This window comes from Fundulus heteroclitus, chromosome 7 (assembly GCF_011125445.2).
Source record: "Fundulus heteroclitus isolate FHET01 chromosome 7, MU-UCD_Fhet_4.1, whole genome shotgun sequence".
Lineage (NCBI taxonomy): Eukaryota > Metazoa > Chordata > Actinopteri > Cyprinodontiformes > Fundulidae > Fundulus > Fundulus heteroclitus.
The window spans coordinates 39,090,462-39,113,628 of record NC_046367.1 but is presented as its reverse complement, the minus strand read 5'-3'; the positions used below and the strand labels follow the sequence as shown (position 1 = coordinate 39,113,628).

At 40.0% G+C, this 23,167-nt stretch overlaps 2 protein-coding genes across 3 annotated transcripts; one reads left to right on the top strand and one right to left on the bottom strand.

Moving 5' to 3' along the window:
* Window positions 1-1,334: 1,334 nt before the first annotated feature.
* parp14rs1 (poly(ADP-ribose) polymerase family member 14-related sequence 1) lies at window positions 1,335-13,797 on the bottom strand. Its single transcript, XM_036139615.1, is given in 18 exon segments — window positions 1,335-2,124; window positions 3,792-3,966; window positions 4,114-4,250; window positions 4,441-5,055; window positions 5,173-5,391; window positions 5,785-5,961; window positions 6,055-6,117; window positions 6,326-6,472; window positions 6,578-6,671; window positions 7,146-7,367; window positions 7,531-7,761; window positions 8,311-10,559; window positions 10,684-10,908; window positions 10,989-11,273; window positions 12,834-12,864; window positions 13,430-13,498; window positions 13,501-13,526; window positions 13,607-13,797. Coding segments are annotated over 18 exon segments (5,421 nt in total). The 5' UTR covers window positions 13,782-13,797; the 3' UTR covers window positions 1,335-1,843.
* Window positions 13,798-13,944: 147 nt separating this feature from the next.
* Window positions 13,945-22,167, top strand: parp9 (poly(ADP-ribose) polymerase family member 9). 2 transcript variants are annotated; one of them, XM_012878234.3, is made up of 9 exons: window positions 13,945-14,034; window positions 15,934-16,842; window positions 17,905-18,123; window positions 18,216-18,431; window positions 18,632-18,692; window positions 18,911-18,988; window positions 19,201-19,673; window positions 19,867-20,026; window positions 21,145-22,167. In XM_012878234.3, the coding sequence occupies exons 2-9, from the start codon at window positions 15,949-15,951 to the stop codon at window positions 21,453-21,455; spliced, it is 2,412 nt and encodes an 803-aa protein (XP_012733688.2). In that variant the 5' UTR covers window positions 13,945-14,034; window positions 15,934-15,948; the 3' UTR covers window positions 21,456-22,167. The 2 variants fall into 2 exon arrangements, with proteins under 2 accessions (XP_012733688.2, XP_021180017.2); XM_021324342.2 differs by having other exon boundaries at window positions 18,905-18,988.
* The last annotated feature ends 1,000 nt before the right edge of the window (window positions 22,168-23,167 follow it).

The window sequence follows — 23,167 nt, the reverse complement described above, 5'->3', positions numbered from 1 at the left end:
CTGCTTCTATAACATGTAGGGCTGAAATGTACTTTGAATTCACTCTTAGTGGTGAGGGCAGGTTGGGATTCTGGCTGAACACCAGCTGATGAGGGCTATGTCCATGGACACTTTGCACACAGTTTTTTACCTTTAAGGTCCATGGTCAGTGGACCTTTAAGGCATGGTCAGTCCATGACTCCAATCACATCCAGCTTTCACTTTCATTAGGATCTCAGTCAGATTATGACTCTTTAACAGTCCATTGCACCAGAGGATGTAAGCATGTGTTAGCTTCAATATTAAAGTTCTTAGCCATGTCTTTGACTTCCTTCTTATTAAAACTTTTAATAACTTTTGTGGTGGACCGTGCACATTGATCCAATCATAAATAAAATGTTTGACTATCTCAGAAGACCTCTGCACCCCCCCCCCCGCCCCCGCCATACATCCAATTTTTTCTGCCCCTGCCCATCATCATTACACCTCAACTACAGTAACAAATATTGCCTTTTGTGAATACTCGATTCTGATTGGCTGCAGGGTGTCCGTTAAAAAGTGTTTATAGGACACATAAAAAAGTTCTGGTCAAATAGCCTGATTGAAATTATTGCACTGACTCAAACGTTAATTGGTAACTGCAAGACAGTGGATGCTGGTTACCTTGGCAATGCGTCACGAGAGATATTAAATAGTTCTCAGCCTCTTTTTGTGAAAAACATACAATTTAGAATTTTTTTTCATAAGTAAACTTGGTATTAGCATGGTGTAAGCATCAGAAATGAATGGACTTTGTGGAAGCAACAGTTCACGCCTCAGTGTCGTCCATTATTTCTGATAATGGACACCTGGTCGGGCATTATCCCTTACTTAAACATCTGTTATCTAAACATCTGTTTAGTTATCTCCCCTCTCCTATACGGCCCTTAGATGCTGCACTAGTATCTGTACTGATCACTGCACTCTTCTATTCTAGCAATATACTTTACCTATGCAGTTGGATCAAATTCTGTTGTCATCTATAACTGTTGTTTTTATTGCAATGACAGTAAATCACTGATTTATTATATTGTATGTAAAACAAATCCAGTACTGTATGTATAAACTGGGACAGCATAGGGTACTCATTTGTTCTCAGCCCTTGTTAATAAAATGTTTTTCTTCATCTCATTGTTGTTGAACATGTGTAAAAAATACAGTTGTAAATCACTATCAATACTCTCATTTCATCAAGTAAAATTAATTCAATTAGATGGTGTTTCCATGGCGATGGGAACATCAGTAGTTCTTTTTGGGTTAAATTTACAATTGGGCCAACATGACAAGGACACAAGAGGAAAAATAATGGGAGAAAAGAGTCTTTAAAGAATGTTTTATTGATTTTTTTTTTTTTTTTAAGTGTAGAAGTTTTCTAGCAGCTTGTTCTGAAAAATCCCCCTGATTGTTCATTTCACTTTCAGGAAACACCCATCAAGTTTCATTTTCAATTTCTAGAATTAGGAATAAGCGTTATTCCTATAAAACACAGCGTTAAACTTCAACAATTACATGATTTCTAGAACAGAGCAGGTCCTTGTCAGTAGTCTCACATACTGATGCTCAGAAGATTGAGCTATTAAACAGCTCAAAGGCAACAACAAAGGTTTCTATAGCCCTTTTAATTGGATATTTCTATGGTTCCTGCTTTCAGGACCCAATTCTTGTGTATGTATGATACCTTAAGGCATCACATTGAGGCACTTAATCTTCCTTAATACAAACTACTAACCAAGTAAGATTAAAGCAAGTTCAAATAAGTATTTCAGGGAAACAAATGGTTATCAGATAACAATGCTGCAAATATATTTAACATTTTCTGGTTGCCTTACTTGAAAGTAATCAGATACTCAGGATAGGCCTGGGTGTCATGAAACACTATAAACATGCTTGGAGTGGTCATGTTGTCCACCACGCTGTCATACAGGTCAACGCCAGAGCCTTTGGATGGAGGAGCAATCATGTTCTGCTGTCCCAGGGCGTGGTCTCCTGTCAGCACCCTGCACAGGTACATGAACTTCTCTCCATTCTGGTTGGGCCTGGAGTAGGTGTCGCTGGAGGAGTAACTGGCATTAACAGCAAAATAGGCGCCTTTACCATAACAGGTAGCTGAAAAACAAATAACAGACGAATCAGTGTGTAAACTGGTGACATACTTATGAAAGGTCTTAATAATATTACTTATTTTCTTAACAAATACTTCAAAACCAAATAAAGAAGCACAGTGTTTCATAGATGTCCCGTGTCAGTCGATATTTAGTTAAAGCTTTTCTTGAAGGAGTCAGACATTTTTGTACATTTTTTTTAACTGATTTGAGTAATTTATAATAACGCAGTCCTCTTGTAGCCAGGCTTCTGTGAGACAAAATAAATCAATCTGATTATCGGAAATCAGTTCAATAACTAATAATGTCTCTGCAGGGAGAGACCTTATATTTAATGGACCACATTTAATTGTTTTATTTTTTTGGTACAAGTTGAGTCGTATTGATTTTTATGATTTGTTCCTTTTAGATCAGTTTTTGATCTGTTAAGTTTTGGCCGTGGGAAAGACACCGTCTCAAAAGGATAATGGGTGGGTAACAGTACAGAAGCTGCAGAGAGGTGTGTTAAACTACAGCTCTGCTTCCTGGTCTGGACCCTGGGTTGTCAGCATTTAGGAGAACTAATAAATCCGGCCAGATCCCTAGAAAGAAGAGCTGCACCATCCAAAGTGGGATGGATGCCGTCTCTCCAGATCAGGCCAGGTTTCTCCCAGAAAGTTCTCCAGTTATCAATGTAGCCCACGTCGTTTTCAGGACACCACCTAGACAACCAGCGGTTGAATGATGACATGCGGATAAACATGTCATCACTGGTCAAATCAGGCAGGGAACCAGAGAAAATTACGGAGTCCGACATTGTTTTAGCAAATTTACACACCGAAGCAACACTAACTTTAGTGACCTCCGATTGGTATAACTGGGTGTCATTACCACCAGCGTGAAAAACAATCTTACTGTATTTACGTCCCTGGTGTCTCTAGTGCCACGTTTCTGACTATAGAGCTTCCAATAATCAGGGTCGGCTTCTCAGCTGGTGTGTTGCTGAGTGGGGAAAATTTGTTAGAAACGCAGACGGGTTGGTGGTGACCTTAGGCAGCTTAGGCTGCTGGAGGACATCAAGATTCATTTTTCTCACTCTGCTGAGTTCTCCTACTGTTCTCCAATTTGCATTGTTTGTTGTTCTTTTAACTTTTTATTTTCTGTCATTTCTTTCTCTTCATAGAAGGAACACCTGGTCTGGCGTTCTATTAGCTGTGACATCATCCAGGGGAGTCAGATCATCTGCTACTACCATCTACCATAGAAAGTACTCCTGGGTCAATGTGAGCTTCTGTGCTTTCTGTGTCTCTGCTCTGTCTTCTCTAAGCCCCAGTGGGTCGAGGCAGATGAGCGTTCACACTGAGCCTGGTTCTGGTTCTGCTGGAGGTTCTCCTCCCTGTTAAAGGGGAGTTTTCCTCTCCACTGTCGCTTCATGCATGCTCAGTATGAGGGATTGCTGCAAAGCCATCAACAATGTAGACGACTGTCCACTGTTGCTCTATGGAGTGAATGCTGCATGTCAAGACTTGATGCAATCTGCTGGGTTTCCTTAGATAGGAAACTTTTTGATGATTTGATTGAATTTGACTTTGTAGACTAAGAGCCTTGAGATGACAAGTGTTGTGAATTGGCGCTATATAGATAAAATTGATTTGAATTTTGAAAATACAAAAAAATCCCTGAAAGTCTCACCGTTTTTTCCGGCGTAGCTTCTGTTGAAGCCGCGTTCATTGATGATGGGAACCGTGGTTTCACTGGTGCCGTGGAAGAGACGTTTCTCATTGTTCTGATGTTTATTTCTCACCTCCATCTCCTGTTTCTTGATCTGAAGACTTTTCCACAGTGCAGGGTTCTGGATCCTTTCAATCTAAGAGCAGAGATACATGAATTTTAGGCCATTATCCAACGTCTTTATAATCATCTGTTTTCTCATCTCTATTGTTAATTAACAAATAATGTTTCCTTTTTTTCAATCAAAGACAAAAATGCAGAACAACACAACTAATCATCTTACCTTTGCAACAGTACGATTACATGTGGCTTTGAAGAGATTGAGGACCTCTGCGTACTCTGATGACGTAGCCTGGATGGGGACAGCATGGCACGTTTGGCCAGCTGGCATGGTATCCCAAAACTCAGGAACATCATCAGCTATTTTCCCAAAGGGAAAAAAAACAAACAAATAACTGTTATTTCTCTAGACACTTCTGTAAATACAAAATTTTAGTAATTTGTGGCAGAAAAATTAAAGACCAGTAACATTAGTCAAGCCTGGCCTAAAGAAGGATTAAGAAGCTCTAAGGCAGAATGTGAAACAACTTCCTATTTAAGGCTGAAATACCTCTAAGTTTGTCAACTCTTCTTATCTGCAAGATGTTTCCCTTGCTGTCAGTGGCTGGTCCGTCAGGCATCTTCACAGTATAGCTGGAGCCCTGAATGGTAACCTTCACACTGGTTTTTGCCCTCTCCAACGCATGCTCAAGCTCGTAGTTTGTCAACTGATCAAAGCTCTGATAACTAAGCCCGTGCCGCTGGTACTGCCAATCAGCCACAGTGGCTGCCAGCTCCAACTTCTTCTTTAGCTCCTGGTCATCTCTCACCTTCCTCAGCATAACATCTATCTTTCGGTTAGCTTTGAGCACATCTCTACTGAGACCCTCAATGACGAGTGAGGTTTGGCCATTATTGGTGTCATGCTTGATGCTCACACCCAGGTCCTTTTGGATGTCAGCAATGCGCTGACAGTCTGCGGAAGAAAGGTTTAAGATGGCGTTGTCGGTTATTTTCATGCTGTCTTGTTCTTCTGATATCAGGGTATTTATCTTTTTCTTTGCAGCATCTACGTTGGCCTGAGTGTCACCACAGATGTGGAAAATAGCAGGGTCCGCCTTGATGGTCTCAAAATCAAACATCTCCTCTTCCTGGTTTTGTTCAGAACTGTCAGATATAAACAGTGCTGCAATAATAATCATAAATTAGAAAAATAAATGAGAATTGCAGATAAAAAACAGATCATTATTATTATAATATTGGCAAAAACCAAACTATCTCCCCACCCGACCCACATGATTACATTTGATCTTGTGTCCAACACTCATCCAGAATCCTCCTTTATCCTTTGGTTCGGCGGCTTCCCTTTCTTGCATGCTGCTGCAGAAATCTTTTAACATAGGTTGCTGGAAAATGACAATCCGGATTAAAGTCAGGGAGCTGGAGGGGTTCTGGTTCAAGACATCAATCACTGCGTCCAACATGGCGTCGGCCACCTGTTTCGCCTGCACGTTGCCCTGACCTGAAAAGTGACCATGCAAATGATAAATGATTAAAATCTGCAAACTCAAACAAGTTCTATTCCATCAAAAAAGTCTTGATTTAAAATGCATCCTTGGTTGCAGTAAAGGGGGAAAAATGATTACATGTTTATTCTATCCAACTCTATACAGTCAAATTCTTTGGATCCAAGTGAATGATAATCAGATCCATTGTAACGGCTAGTCCATTGACTGGTTGCTTCAAGAGTACAAATCTTTTAAATTCTGAATTATTTGGACTTTAAGTATTAAAACTGAAATAAGCTGCTTGTCTATGCATGCAGGCAACCTAAGATGAGCTCATTTTGGTATATGCAAAAAAAAAAGAAGAAAAAAAAAGAAACACCTTTCGGGAGTCTGTTAGTAAGCCTCACCTGTGCCAATGGCAGGAAATGAAACAGAGGTGTGGGAGTTCTTCAAACACATCTCAAGTGCTTCCTTTACGGCCTTTTGGATTTTTACTGGGTCCGTCTGGCCAACTAGGTGGAGAATCTTTCTGCACTGTAGGTTTCCTGGTACAGTCATTATCATGCCTGGATTGGGCTGGGCACCTGGTGGGGAGTTTCAAGCCCAGTCAGAACTGAGCTACCGAACTGAATTCACCATAAACTATGTTATAAACAAGCAAATGTTTCTGTACTCACCAAGGTATTGGCATTCTTCTAAAACAGCTACACCTGCTGCATCCATAATAGCCTTGGACACCCCTGGGAAGGTGAATAAAGTGAAAGTTAATTTCATTATTAGAAGGTTTCGATACTGGCAACCAATATTAATGGGTTTTGCATAATTCAGAATAACCACGTTTAACTAGACTAGATGTTACACTGATATTTAAGTTTTTTACAATACCAAAAAGTTTAAAGCATTTGTTTAGTGCTTTCTGATAGATACATCATATCTAGATTGCTTTACCTGACTTGAGAGAGAAGCTGTCATTTGAAGAGTTGACGATGACATCAGTGGTCTCCTTGGTTATATCTCCAGTTGCTACTTGCACCGTCGCATTTCCCAGTTTAGTCTCATGCATTCCTGAACTGGAGACAACTTTGGAAAATTTGCCTGCCAGTAGACATAAACCAGACAGAGATAAGAAATGAACCATGAAACGACGCTGTTGTTGGTAAAATCAAGTTAAATAATAACCGAGTGGAAAGATCTGCCCACCTGTACTTTGTGAAGCGCCTGCTGCCGCTGAACGTGGAGGTACAGGAAGAGACGTGGCACTGGGGAACTTCTTCTTAAATTCATCAGTAAATGCCTGCAGAATCAGTTGGATGAATGCTTTTTGATGATAAAGTCATTTTTTGTCATTATAAATTATGTCCACTGGACACAACAGTGCTTTATGGAGCAGCTACAATTATTTGTTACACCATAAGCATCAGTAACGCATGTCTTATATCAGAACCTATATACAGTTTTATTTCCACATAGATAGGCCAGGAGTGGAGACAGAAGGACATTTAAAGTTTAGCAGTAAGCCCAAACACCTTGCGGATACTTCAGAGAAATGCTACATTCTACCTTGTAAATCCACAAGCATCCACACAAATTTAAATGATTAACACCAATAAATACATGCAACAGCCATTGGCTGGCTCAAGAAGCAAAGAACAAAAATGTCCTGACCCTGCCTCTTGGGAATTTGTGTTTTACAAACAAATGTTGTTCAGTAAATTTGAATTTGCTGCCTAGCACTCAAACATTAAACAGATTTTTATTTTCTCATTACCTTAATAGTCTCTGTATCCCCGGGATAAAGAACAACCGAAACTTTCTTAAGGTGTTTGGATTGTCTCTGGCTGCTGAACTCTAAGATCTTATCCAGCATCGAGGAGGCAACGAGATCTTTCGGAAAACCCAAGTTTCCGGTGCCAACTGCCGGGAACGATATAGACGCCAAACGATTTTTCTCTGCCAGGTCCAAGCAATCTTTAAAGATCCCAGTCAGAGTCTGAAAGACAAAGTCTAAATCAGATTATACAAGTAGTTTCTCTGAAAAAAAAATTCTGTGAAAGTAGGAGATCAGAACCAGAAGTGAACTGCTGATTTCACTGAAATTTGGTCAGATTCAGAAAGACGTGTAAAAGATTTTACACCTGATGAAGGTAACGTACCTTTTCAGCCGTCCCTTGGCCTTTGTCCCAGCTCGGAGCAATCGCGTGGAAAACCTGTTTGCTCTTTAGCTTGCAGCTGTCCGTAACAACAATCTCGCCTGGAGCTCCTCCGGTTTTCTGGCTGTGAACCAGCTGCTGAAGCTTGGGTCCAGCTGCACCGAAGATGGCTTTTGAAATCGCCCCTTTGTCCAACACCAGATCCTCCGCCGCTGTGTTCACAATTACCTCTGTCTGAAAATGTTGTATAACACAATTAAGACGTTTGATTTTATCTTACGACGTATGGAACAAAAAGCCAATAACGAAGTGGTAGCGGAATTAATCAGGAAAACATTTAACCCACATATCTGTTTTATCTAACTCTGCATTTCTTAAAGCTAGAAAAAAAGACAATGTTTCTGTAAAGCTTTTTTTCTTTACCCGAGGAAGAAAAAACATCAGGCACAGTTTAAATACAGGAGAAGTCCTGTCAGGAACCTGAGGCTAATAAGAAAACAGCAAAGCAACTAAACTGTAGTCTCACAGGACAGAATAATGGTTTCCTGACTGCTGCAATATTATTGGATCACACCGGCATAAACATTTTCTCTCTGGTTTCTATGGCTGAAATGAGGTTTATCAGGTGGCTCCACCAGGACCGTCTATTAGCCTCACTCTGCTATCAGGATAGCTTCCCTGTTCTATAAGTGATAGATGAATAGAAGTCTGATTGAAGGTGTATTTCAGTTTTAAACATTTGTTTAATCTTTAAGTTGGATACTTAAAAACTTGTATATTTACCTTGGAAGCCTCAATATTTCCCTTCTTAAGAACGATGTTCAAGCCCTCTTTGGTCTGCGCTCGGCACAAGCTTGGGTCAGATGGAGCTAGCTTAAGCAGGGGAGACTTGGGAATAACTTTAGGGACATGACTTTGTGGGAACACACTAACTCCTTGATTTCCAAACTCCTTCTTCACAGCAGCCTCCATTTCAAGAACAACATTGTCATCGTTGCCCACCAGATGAATCGTCTTCAAGGTGTTGTCATCATACCTTTCATCGCAGTATTCCTTAATTGCTTTAACAATGGTGTCTAGGCACAGGTTGAGGGGAAAGTTGAGACTTCTGCTGATGGCAGGAAGAGCCACAGAATCACAGCCACACGTCTCAGCAAGTTCTAAGCTTCCTTTAACAGTTCTTCTCAACTGAGCCTCACACTTCTTTGGCTTAGTGGGATCAAAGAAGGGTCCAACGGCGTGGATCACTTTTTTGCAACGCAGCGTTCCCCCAGCATCAGTTACAACACTATCTCCAGGTCGGAGTTTTCCTTTTAAGCTGACTATTTGATCACATTCGAGCTGCAGCTGAGGACCTGCAGCTGTTGAAAGTGCCAAAGCAAGACCTCCGTTGTGTTTCAAGTCCTCAGTAGAAGGGTTGACAACAGCATCCACAGAGTAACTGCAAATGTCTGCCTTGGAGACCAATATCTCCACTCCATCAGTTGTTTGCGTTTTGTAAACAGGTTTGTGCATTTGAGCAATGGCAAAGTCTTCTTGTTTGTCATTAGAGTCATCAACCAGTTGGACGAGGCAGCCTGTGTCATTCTTAATAATGGCAGCATACACAGGTTGTTTTTCCTGAAAAAACTTCTTGACTCCAGGTTTTGTGACTGTAAAACTATCGAAGAACACAGAAGAGACTAAATCTCTGACTATGGTCTTGCAGTCTTTCACAGCAGATCTACAGCCACTTAGGATGATGTCCTCCTTTGCAAAGGCCACCTCCACCCCACCTTCCAGTTGGTTTAACCAGGGTGTCTGACTTTTAAGGTACTCAATGACGACATTTGCCTCAACATCAACACATTCTTCAACATGAGCGTTTTCTGTTAAAAAGTCTTCTAGTTCACTGCTGACGAGGTCCACGCTGTCCTTCTGACCGGACACTATCACTTGCTGATGACGAGTTATAATCTGAGTTCTCACTCCTGGCGCGCTGTTGGTTTTTTCTAGCTGATGGACCAGCTCCTGCCACTCTGGATTCTTCAGGACTTCAACGTCTTCAACCTCAATGTACTGAGATTTCAGTGTTTGGCTCAGATGGTCTTGAGCATTCATTAGATCCTTATCAGAAACAGCAACAAGCTGCACCCTCTGCGGACTGATTTCCAAGGCTGCGTTTAAACCGTAGGCTGTGAGAAGCGCATTTGTGACTTCCTCTTGTTGTTCTCCCTTCAACATGTCAAGCAAATGTTGATCTAGCTCTAGATTCTGTCGTTTTAATGCAAACATTGCATTGCTTATCACTTTGGTGGCATCAATAATCTCGTCCACAAAGCCAGTTACTTTCACCGCTTTGTTATTTTGGTCATAGGACATTTTGAGTTCTGGGTACACTTGCAAGAGTTTATCCTTAAGGCCATTTTGGGAAAGGATGTGGAACATGCTTGGCGAGACGTTGATCTCTTGGGTCTTACTTAGTTTTGCCCTTCGGGCCCTCTCCCTAATCCCATCTAGAATGTCTGAAACAGGTTTCTGGAGCGTGTCGACGTCATTCACCAGGCCGGCCACTGACAGGACACCACTGGTTTTATCAGAAACCACGACCACGTCTTCCTTCTGGAGTTTCTCCTTAATCTTCTGCTGTGACTCCTCCCACACGTCTGACTCCAGGGGGAATCTGATGGATTTGAATTTTGACACAGCCTGAGCAAAAGCTGACTTCACAGCATTTGGCCACTCTTTGATGGTGGCTTTGTTATCTTTTTGCTTCAGTAACAAAGGCAAGGCACTGAGGCGCACAGCAGACGGCTCCAGGGTTACGCTGCAGAAATGTTTTTCCAAGTCACAACGAACAGTCTCCTGAGCTGCTTTGTTGTTAGCTAGGTATTTTAGGACGGCATTGTCAATGGGTTCAGAGATTGCAGTGGGAAGTTTTGCCGGTGGCTTATCTTTCCCATAAAGTGCTACTCCCAAAGATTTGTAATACGGGTAGACTTTGACTTCTTCCTTTTTTATTTCGTGCTTCTTACTTAGGACTTTCTGTACAGCTGTGGGGGGAAAAATAACAAGTTACAATCCACAATTCAACATTGGTAGACGCCACCTTTGTGACTTCTAGAGCCTATTGTCAGAATAAGCTGCAATAATTATAACGTAGGGCAGCTGAACTACCTTGGTGGTTCTGAAATGTGATGACAGCAGTCTGTTCAGCTTCGTTAAGTTGAACATCTTCCACTTCTCCGCCTTTGCTCTCAAAGTAAAGAGACAGAATGTCTGCACTGAAGTCTGAAGTCCCTTCAACCACAACTTTCTTCGTTGTCTCAAGTGGGCGGATTGATAAGCCCTTCCTTGTGAACATCCGGTTTAGAGGACACCTCTCTATGAACTCGGTGTTATCTGTGAATCGATAAAAATAAAAATGAGCAATTTGAAGCAGTTATAAGTATTTTTTTTACATATATAAACTAAGTTGACACCTTTTGCTCTCTGGAAAGTCACAACTGCAGACGAGATGTCAGGAATGACTTCCAAAGTGTAGCCCTCGGAGGCAGTCGGAGAGCTGAGATCTCTGGAGATGTTTTCCACGAGCATATCCAGGAATTCAAGGGTTACGGACTCTGGGATGTTCCCCAAAACAGCCGAGGTGGAACACGGCTCCTCGTCTGCTGAATCACCATCTCCACCTTCTGCCCGTGTCTGGCCTTCATCCACACGGTTGTGTTCATCAGCTGTCGACTGTTTGTTGGACCCTGCATGGTCCGCTGTTTGTGAGATTTAAAAGCTAAATCAGTAAGAACCTAATTTCCACTGACAAATAATACGAGTCACTCAGAAGCACATTAGTTCCATTAAATATTAACTCTTTGATGATGAGCATAGAGGAAAGCAACTATTAGCTGCCTTATTTATTTATGTCCTAAAACTGCTTCAAATATAAAAGAGAATTTTAGCCCCTTCTGGGTGAGCTTTTGTTACATAAAAGATAGATATTCATTATGAAAATAAGACAAAGAGGTTAATAAAACTGCAAAATAAAACCTGTATCTTTATAGGCTACTTAAAACCAGGAACTTGCATTTTGGTGTCAAAATCATGGTGCAAATCTTTTAAACGCCCAGCCTAGAAGAGTAAAAAAGTCCAGTCTTGGCTTACAGCTGCGGAAAAAATAGTTGCCGTCAAACGTCAAACATTTGCGTGATTTGCTAAACTAAAAAAAAAAAAGTTTCAATTAAAGCCTCCCTCCAAACCTTGACATCAATGTTACAATGGTCTGTTTCTGTCAACTAAACTGAAAATATCCTCCAATGTGTACAGCTACAAGTAGCTAAAAGCTTCAGTTAACATTTACTGTCCATCCGGTAGATTTGATGTCAATACCTCATAATCATAAGTTTTATTCTGTTGCATATAAGACTACCGTATGTTTCGGACTATGAGGCACATTTAAAATCCTTAAATCTTCTCAAAAATTAAAGATTAAAGTTGTGCTTACTGACTGATTTTATGTGGTACAATGCGCTCAAAAATCTGTTAATATGTGTAAGTACGACTCTGGTTAGCAATGAAGCCGCTCCGCTCAATGGATATTGGGAGCATTACGGTACACTGTTACTCACTGAGCTATATAATACACTGGAGTGCTGATTTTGCCGAAAAACTGAAGTCACTGGCCGCCACACATTCCCTTGTTACTGGGGGAAACTAGGGAATACCAATATGGCGGCTGGTGGCTTCAAAGCGACTTGTTCTAACAGCGGGCGATTAGCACTCCAGTGTATAATACAGCTCAGTGGTGTTACTACCTGATAGGACCTCTGAGCTGTCTACAAGACTGCCTGACTATAATGTCTAAACTAGAAGCGCACAGCTTTTGCCGGGGACAGGTCATCCAAAAAGGCGTCTGTCCCCGCAAATCTGGGACATCTGACCCTACTGGAGGGGCGGGGGGATATTATACACTTGGGAAGAATATGTAATATTCCTTTATAATCCCATGGGTCTTATATGATGACAAAGACACACATAGACACATAAACTGATGGTGCGCCTTATAGTCTGGAGCGCCTTATGGTCCGAAAAACACGGTATTCTTGTTAATGGAGATTTATTTATAGATTTTTTTATGTACATGCATGTAGTCTTTTTTTTTTGTCAAAACATAATAACTGTAATGGAGGACAGAACTATACAATGTTATTTGTTTGCAGACTTCTAATTACGTCTCAGGAAAGATTTTCAGAAAAAGTGAAGTAAATCCCATCATTATTTATAATATGTGAATTTCATGTCAAAAAGCAGATATTTCATCCAAGGGTACTTACACTTTTTGTTGCCTTTATCAGATGGCTCCACCTGTTTTAAAAAAAAAATCACAAATATTTTTGACATTTTTGCTCAGGACAAAACTGACAGATTGTACATTCAGTGACTAAAACGTCAAGCTGAGGTAATATTTTACAAGGCAATTAAGAGAGAAGTCTATTCTGTGAATATTTTGCATACCGACAACGTGAAAGGACAAAAGCAAGAATGACACCAGGCAGCTCCCCCTAAGTTTCCTGCTCTGTCATATGACTTCCAGTAGGCAATAGAAAGCCCTGCATGGCCTGTTTATTAGGAGCTCACAGTTTAACCAGAGAAAGGAGGGGCCAGAGGTCTGTGACACGTCAGGTCAGCACAATTATACATTAATCAATCAGATAAGCAAAATCATAAATCACAGAAAACATGAAGGGACTTCAGAGAAATCAAATGTCCACAGCAGCTGTGGGTGCGTCTTCTGGGGCCTTTATTGGTGAGATGCAGGAAATTGACTCAGGTTAAATATTTCTAAAGCAGTGTCCAGTATTTCTCCCACAGGATGCACACCAGTGAGTGAAACAGATTAGGAACTAACTTTAAACATTTTTGCGCTCACCTTTTCCCCTTCTGGAGGAAGTGAAACTTTCATTTTTAACACCCCCTGGTCCAAGGAGATCTTATGTGCGCCTCTTTGACCAGGACATTTCGCTGGTCTGAGACAGAAAGCAGGGTGAATCCAGCAGGTTTTTTTTTACTCTAGATCAATAATAAAAAGTTTCATCCCGGGACTCACCCTCCTCGCTGCGGAAACGCAGCAGCGCAGTTCTGCTGCCGGACTCATAGTCCACCTGGCAGTCTCCTCCGTTAGACTTCCTGCTCTGAAAATACTTCACCAACTTGTTTTTGAGTCTCGGTGCGCTGTTTTCCTCCAGCTCCACCAGAACCGGGTAGGGATAGTCCTCCGCCATGGTTCTGGCTTCCCTGTCGCCGTCTGGCTGCACACTTTCACTTTTGTTTCTCATGAAACGGAGAGAGGCGGGCTTACTGACGCAGCTTTGCGCGATTGGCGCAGAACGACGCGCAGCAGCAGGAACAGAGCTTGTTTTTCTCGGTTACTTTGAAGACATAAAGCAATTCAGCCGGTTTGGACCGGGTCCGTGTCCGCGCCCTGTCACCGTTTACTTTCACTTTTTCACTCGGGACTTTCCAGGCCAGGGGAAGGTGAGCGCTTTGCCTCTCTTTTAGCTTTTCTCAAGCGAAACCATTCTTTATTGGTTTGTGCATAAAGGTTATTAACCTAAAGCTGGACTGGAAATGGTAAAGTTATTTAAGATATACAATAATTACAACGTGGATTCGGCTTAAAGTGTTGTTTGCAGATTCGCTTTGAACAGAGATAATGACCATGAAAACGGCGAGAAGGATTTGATACGATCAGGTTAATAATGTTTGCTAGTTTGCTTGAGATTGTGCACAGAGTGGAGGACACACGTGCTAAAATCTCATCACTTATTCAATGTAATGCTTAAATAAACTTACTTATACGACAAGTCATTTTCAACCGAAAAACATCATGGTGTTTCTGATTAAAGATCACATATTTATGTCTCTGTCTCCCTCTGCTGGACGACGATCACTTCCAGAGCTAAAATTCAATTCAATTCAATTTTATTTATATAGCGCCAAATCATGAAACATGTCATCTCAAGGCACTTTACAAAGTCAAGTTCAATCATATTATTATTCCAGAGCTAAAACAAAACTAAAGACCAGTGTCAAAACATTTGTGCATAAAATTGTAATACATTACTGATCTAGGCAGCCGATTAGGAGTGTGTCTACTGTTAGGCATTTTATTTCTTGCAGGTTTGCTTTTATATTTTTCTGTGCTGCACTTATGTGTTGTGAAGTTAAATGTTTCATAAATAAATCTGGAATGTGTATATCTCTGTTTTTTTTTTAACTATTTAATTTAATCTGATATGAGAATCAAACAGCATTCCTTACTTTCACAGTGAACAGTAAAGACACTGGTGCAGTTTTGTAACCTAATGAAAGACAATCACCATTTTTTTTAGTTTAAACAGAAAACTTGACTTGATTTGATGATTTACTCTGCACAGGATTTAATATTTTAAATTAAGGAAAGGCAAGTTTATTTATACAGGACTTTTCAGTAACAAGACCATTCAAAGTGCTGTACCAGGGATATTTTCTCTACTTTAAGTTTTTACGCACTTTGGGAATTTGAGAATCCTGCTCTGTGGTCTGCATGATGTGTATTCTCCCTGTGCATGCATAGGTTCTCTGTGGGTACTTTGGATTTCTCCCACTAACCAAAAACATGATGACTGATCTTTCTAAATTAAAGTTTGTATCTCTGTGATGGACTGGCAGTCAGTCCAGGGTGTATCCCGCCTCTCTTCCATCGACCACTGGGAGACAGACGATTATAGGACCACTGGATAAGCGATTATAGGCGATGGATGGATGTTAAAAGTGGCGTTGATCAGTAGTTTTTCAGGGCTTCTGAAGGAATCTCAGTGTTTCCTTCCAGATTTTAGCTGCTCTTACTCATTGGACCAGATCTTGTACATCTAAATATTTAGGGGCTGATTGATTTGGCTAACAACTTTATTCTGTAGCTTGATGCCCTAACTTTTGCTTAAAAATGCTTAAATCAAGATCAATGTTGTGTTTTCATTTATCAAACTGCAGAGCTAAAAATGTATGTGTTACTTTTGGTTTTCCTCCATTCATTTTGAGATACATAGATGAAGTAAGAAGCTGCTGGTAGGAGAACTCCTGAAGCTCCAACTTTAATTTGCTTCATTCCTAGGCTGTTGATACAAGTAGACAGTCCTGGCTCGTTCATGTGGTCAGTGTTCAGGAACTTCTCCATTCTTTTTGTTGTACATAAGATAGCTGTCAAAAAAGTAAAAATAGAAAAAAGCCTGGAGAATTATGACTCTTAAAATAACTTAGAATTAGTTAAACTATTAGAATGCAAGATTAAGAAATATGAATAAACAATAGATAACTTCTGAACACTGCTAAAATAGTGAACTAGGTTTTTGTCTCTGTATAGTGTTTAATATGTGTTATATGATCTCTCCACAGGTTTATTGAGTAGCAATGGATGCTAATCTGAATATTCATCTTAACAGAGAGTCAGTCAACATTGTAAAAAAATGTGGAGATGCTCTTTGTAAAGTCCTTTACGATAAATTTGGATGCGTGGCCACCATTAATGGTGTGGAGATGGAGAATGAGAGCAGGACTTCATATCAGAGACAACCATCACCCATTTCTCCAGAGAAAAGATGGGAATTCAGGCTGCGTTCAGGTGTAAAGATCTCTGTGTGGAAGGCTGATCTCACCAATTTCAGTGCTGATGCTGTTGTAAATGCTGCTAACAAATATCTACAGCACTATGGAGGCCTTGCTCAGGCTCTGTCCACTGCTGGTGGTCCTCAAATCCAAAAGGAAAGTGCTGATTATGTTCAAAAGTATGGAAATTTAAAAACAGGGGAGGCAGTTGTGTTTGATGCAGGGTCACTACCATACAATAAGATCATTCATGCTGTGGGTCCAGAGTTGGACAAACATCATTCCCACTCTGATTTTAATAAAGCTGAGTCTTTGTTGGTGAAAGCCATCTGTAGCATTCTCAACAAAGTAGAAGAATATCATCTGAAGAGTGTTGCCATTCCTGCCATAAGCTCCGGATTGTTCCACTACCCACTGAGAGACTGTGCGGACACCATAGCGTCAACTGTAAAACGCTATTATGACAACCTGCACCATCAGAACCATCGTCCCAAAGAAATCTTCCTTGTCAACCACGATGAGCCCACAGTAAAGGAAATGGAGAGAGCATGCCGTCATATATTCGACCCTCAGCAGCACCAAACTTACAGCCAGGCGGCAGCAGGAAATAGCAGAGGTGCTGCCAATACCCCTACACCATCATTCCAGATGGGAAACGTCCGTCTGACGCTGAAGAAGGGTAAAATTGAAGAAGAACGGGTAAGAATTACTTTAAAATATTTATGAAAAAAATTGATTAAATTATATGTTTCAGTGTGAATGATTTAGTAGATTTAGCACCTAATTATTCAAACTGATGTTCTAGCAGGTAAATGTTTTTTTTGTTTGTTTTTTTTTTTGGCTGTTTTGAAATGAAGAAATGCAGGATTTTTTTTTTAGATATTTTCTTAAATAATGGTAGTTTTTAAAACTGCCCAATGAAAGAATGGAGGAGAAGCCATGCAAACATGGCTGCTTACCTGATGGTTGAGTGACTTTATAAATCGGATTGTGGAGGTTGAAATGTGCCAGTTGTTTTAGGATAGTTCGTTTTTGTACTGGAGAGCCTTGTTTTGTCTTTAATACAGAGCATGTTGTACCTGGAGATATTAAATTCAGCATATTTGTATAGAGCTAGTTCCCAACATGTTATCTCAAGGCATGTTACAAAGACAATCCAATCAAATAACCTTTTTTAACCTGCAGTTAAAAAAATTTCTATCCAAGGAAACCCACCAGAATGCACTAAGTCTTTGACTTGCAGCATTCACTCCTCCTAGAAGCGCATAGAGTTACAGTGGATGGTTTCCTGCATTGTGGTGTTTAATTTGCAGCAATTCCCCCATACCAAGCATGCATGTAGCAACAGTGTTAGATGTTGGGACCGAATCAGTGAATAGTAGAAAAAAAGTAAAAAGTTCTGTCACAGAACGTCTTCAGTTTCTGCAGAAGGTGGAGATGTCGTGTTTTCTTGTAAACAGTTAAGAAATGCAGTCCGGCTTCTACGCCTGTCAGGGACGGAGGCTTTGTCTGCGTTGCCTGCGTGGCGGTGTCTCGTCTTGTTCATGAAATAGCACGTCAAGTTCAAAAGGACTTGTTAAATCTCTTGTTTATTTTAAAGTAATCCTGCCATTATACGTTTTAGTCATAAAGTCAGTGACATAAAGAAAATGAGTTCTGTGAAAACTTCACTATTCCAGTTAGTTAATTAATATAGCCATTTGTTGTCTTGTTGAGCTGATTTTAAATTAATAACGTTGTTTTTGTTGTTTGCTCTTTCAGACGGATGTTATTGTTAACACTGCATCAGTCGACAGAAACCTAAGCATTGGTAAAATTTCCAACGCTATATTGCAAAAAGCAGGTTATGAGATTCAAAATGAAATAAGCAGAGCTGTCTTGAAGGGCAGTATCATCCACACACGATCTTACCAACTGCAGTGCAAAGAGGTGTTTCACACTTTTTGCCCTGAAAAAGGAAATGATCCAGCAGCAGATCAGGTACATGTTTGTTTTAGGAGGTCAGTCATAAAATATGTCAAATGTATTAAAAGAAAAATAATTCTATTTTCTTTGATATGTTTTTGTTATAGAAGCTTTACTTTTCTGTGTATGAGTGCTTAATGATGGCTGTCGGACGTCGTTACGTCTCAATCACCTTTCCTGCTATCGGCACCGGAGCCCTTGGGTTTAGTAAAGCAGAATCTGCCTCAATCATGTTGAGTGCAGTCTATAACTTTGCCCATACCTGTTCAACTCTGCTGGAGGTTTACTTGGTCATATTTCCTTCTGACCATGAAACATTCCAGGTAGTTTTCTAGTACTTGTTTTGTGTCTGACATTTATAATTTATCGTGTAAATATGCAAAAATAAATTTTCTGCAAGTGCAGTTTTAAAAATCCTGTGAAAAATTGTCGTGTTCAAAATGTAAATGTTAGCATTTCAACATTTAGTTATTTAGAATATTTGTAGTAGTAATGATATGTTCTATCTGACCTTTGTTTCCAGGCTTTTCAGAGAGAAATGGGACTTTTACAGCAACGCTTAGCGTCTTTCAGCGTTCCCCTCGGTAACAATAAAATATTTTTGTTCATGAAATAGCACATCAAGTTCAAAAGGACTTGTTTATTTTCTGTTTATTTTAAGGTGATCCTGCCATTTTAAGTTTTAGTCATAAAGTCGGTGAGATACAGAAAATGAGTTCTGGGAAAACGTCACTATTCCAGTTAGTTAATTAATATAGCCATTTGTTGTCTTCTGTTAAACCTGACATTGGTACATGTGCAGAAGGGAAACCTGGACATCAACCTCACCAGCATCACTCAGCCCATTCTGGGGAATCCCAATGGTATCCCAGTCCAGAGGGTAAATATAGCACCTCCGGTGACTTCTATGTCTGCATAAAAAGTGAAAATATTTTTATATACTATCTGTACTGTTATAAATCTTAACTATTCAAGTAGAAGAAACTTATCAGGTTCTGAAAAAAATTATGCAATAGCAATGTCTCAAGTGTAGGAAAGGTATTGTTTTCAAACGTGGATGATCATGGAGTTGTGTAATATTTTATCCACCAGCACATGGGCCTAAAGACGAGTCCCACACCAGCAGAGCTCTGACCCCACAGATCAGCCTGGATGGTCCTTCTGAGGAATCAAAATATGAGGCTCAGAAGTGGCTAAAGGACCTTCTCTCTATGGATTCCCACGCCATCAAAATCTACAACAACTTCATCTCGCACTTCAGCGACACAGACCATCTGCGGCTGTCCCGTTTCGCTGAAAAAGGGTTGTTCATTGAGGAGTTTTTCACACAAGGTCATGCATGCATAGAAATAAACGGGGAGAAGGAAAATGCTGCTGTTGCTGCTGTGAAGGTGGAGGCCATGCTCTGCAAAGTCCAAAAAGATTTCATCTCAGAGGAAGAATGTGAACTGCAGGTTCTGGTTGACACAGAGCCGGCCCCTAAAAGACAGACCGTCAGGCGGTCAAGCAGAGAATTTACCAAGCGAGCCGATGCTTTCTCTGGACACGGGTTAAAAGTTAAAAAGGTAGAGTATGTTTAAACACATGAAGATGTCAGTCAACCCACTTCTTAGGCATGTTGCTGACTTCCTAATTAGGAGTTTGTAGCTTTGCTTCTTGGCTATCAGCTAAACCCAATAGATGCTTCTTTTCATTACATACTCAAAATTCTTAATCAATGTTGTAATTTTCTCATTAACACTTTATTTTATTCTTTAGGTGGAAGAAGTTGAGAACCGTGCTCTGAAGAAGATGTTTGAACTAAAGAAAAAACAGCTTGACTGCTTCAAGTCTGAAACAATGTTTCAACGAATCCCAGCACAGTTCTGTGAGATGATCAGTCGAATCGGATTCCAGGCTGAGTGTGCGCCGCCTGAAGGTAGATCACCACACCCAGCAAGAGCTGCAATCATTTCCTACTGTTTTTTTTATGTTGTTGTTTTTTAAAGAGACTGGAAACCACAAAAAAGACGTTTTAAAACCGAGCAAAAGAAACAATACACGATACCTTTCAATGGAATTCTCTGAAATCAGTTTCAACCTTTTATTCGAGCAAGTCTAGACCAACAGTTCTCATTCATTATACGTCAGTACTGAGAGAATGACAGCATGTTTTAAATCCGGGCAAAGAAACCATGGTGACTTACAAATGAAATGAATATTAAATCAGTTATTCATACTTAAATTTTTTTCACCGTTAAAATCATAGAAAAGAGGCTATTTGATCAGAACTTTTTTTTTTATAGGTGTCCTATAAAAACTTTTTTAACAGACACCCTGCAGCCAATCAGAATCGAGTATTCGCCCAGACCAAAAAGAAAGATTTAAGAATTTATGGCAGGAAGCAGATGTTAAATAAAATAGTCCCGAGAACAGAACCCTGTGGAACTCCACGTGTTATTTTAGTCTTCATAAAACACCCATGGAAAAAGTTTGGTGTTTGAACAATGTGAACATTTCTGTTGTTCCTGAAGTTTCTCCCAATTCCAAAGAAAATATTTTTTTGCAACAATGTACAGCAGAAAACAAAAAAATAAAAAAAAATTCTGTTTAGGGCCTTAAATAACAAAACAAATTCATATTGAGTTATTGATATTGATTTTGTTTGTATCTTTGAAAAATAAAACTCTTGGAATAACGCTGCATGAGGCTCTCAGTGCCATCGAGTTCAGGCGATAACCTGGTCAGTAAAACATGATTCTGTTCAAATTTAACAGCGTAAGGATGCTGATTTTCCAAAGAGGGTTACAGTGGCCTCTTAATTTTGTCGACAACTGCTTTTGATTGTTGACACCATAGTTTATGTTTCTCTTGGTTAAAATAGAGCCATTTCCTTTATTGGGAGCAAATGTTTCTGGTATAACGAAGGCAGCACTGAGAACCAGTGACGCTAAAACAGCTTTATTGCTGTGTTGTGTTCATTGATTTCATTCAGGGGTCGCATGAGACATATGAGCCATACAGATAAAATAATGATGGTATTTCCTCTGGTTACAGATCCAAAGTATGGAGAGGGCATCTACTTTACATCCAACATAAAGAGGGCCCTGGACCTGTGGCGGGACCAAAGAGAAAAGTACCTGTACTTTGTTGAGGCCGAAGTGCTGACAGGAGCGTCGGCTCCTGGGAGCCCAGGCCTCCTTTTGCCTCCAGTTAAATGTGACAGCGTCCACGGAGGCTCTGACGTCTCCGTTATCTTCAGCGGTTATCAAGCTTTGCCCAAGTACATTATCACCTGTGAGAAGGTTGAAAGTGTTTCCCTTCATCAGAGGAAGGATTTTACTACTTTCAGCCATGGTTCAGTTTAAGAAACACAATGTTGTCCAAAAATAAACCTGCAGGAAAGTTTCCCTCAGACCTTCATTCATACAGATGGTGTCTTCATTTTGACCCCCATAGAAATGAGTTGAGTTTAGAACAAAAAAGAAACTAAAGTCATTTAACCCGTTAGAAGATACTCTTTATATTATTATGAGCAGAGGAAATATAACAGTAGTGTAGTTCTATCTTTGTTTATAACCACCAAGCACCACTGAGAAAATGAACTGATGCCTCATAAAACATATCACGATTTCTTGTAAATCAATAACTAGAATGTTGCTCTTCTGTCTTTTGCTCATTGTGATTAAAATGCTGGCATTATTATTGTTTTATAATTCCTCTGATAATTTTTTTTTATTGGGGAGTAGATTAGTGTATAGCAACAAAAGTAATCACTTGTGTTCCAATGGAAGTGTTGAATAGGTTGTTCAATCAGAAACATGATATTTGGGTCATGAAAACATTAAATCTGAAAATGTATCAGTATCTCTGATTTCTTATTGTAAATCTAGCATCTTTGTTCAGTAGAAACATAAGCTACATGTAGGTGGGTTGCAGCTTATCTGCTGGTTTATTCCTGGGATCTTTGTCTAAGTTTGTATCAGAAAGCATCAAAACGGGGGAAAAAATCAATGTATGTGCAGGAAGGTGACTGGCTGTGATTCACAATGATCCATAATAAAGGAAGTTTAAACCAAACCGTGTGAGTAGTTTCTGTAAAGCTCAGCAAACTCTGATCAGCTACAGATTTCTGTAAGCTAAATGTTGTTTACTTTTTACTTGCCTCTTAAACTCTGCATCATGTAGAGACAATTACTGGATATTGGTTCAAATATTATAACGCACAATTAAGAAATATGAATAAACAATAGATAACTTCTGAACACTGCTAAAACAGTGAACTAGGTTTTTGTCACTTTGTATAGTGTTTCAGATGTTTAAGATGTTATATGATCTCTCCACAGGTTTATTGAGTAGCTATGGATGCTAATCTGAATATTCATCTCAACAGAGTCAGTCAATATTGTAAAAAAAAAAAAAAATCTGGAGATGCTCTGTGTAAAGTCCTTTACGATAAATTCATATGTGTGGCTACCATTAAGGGTGTGGAGATGGAGTATGGGAGCAGGGCTTCATATCAGAGACGACCATCACCCATTTCTACAGAGAAGAGATGTGAATTCAGGTGTAAAGATGTCTGTGTGGAAGGCTGATCTCACCACTTTCCGTGCTGATGCTGTTGTAAATGCTGCTAATGGATATCTACAGCACTATGGAGGCCTGGCTCTGTCCACTGCTGGTGGTCCTCAAATCCAAATGGAAAGTGCTGATTATGTTCAAAAGCGTGGAAAACTAAAAACAGGGGAGGCAGTTGTGCTTGATGCAGGGTCAATACGATACAAGAAGATCATTCATCATTCAAATCATGACGTAAAACAGACAAACTCATCCATCACAAAACAGACCGACAGTTTTGTGATGTTTGTAAGGTAATTGACTGTTAGAGATTAAAAAAAAAAAAAAAAACCTTGCTGGCTTTGTGAATTTCTGTCATTCACGTCTGTTATCAAAAATTAATGGAAGAAGCGGAGGACGGTTACTTCCGTCCATTAAGTCCATTAATTTCTGATAATGGACACCTTAAAGAGAATTATCCTGCTTATACCATGGTCACTCACGAACAAAATAAATATTAAAT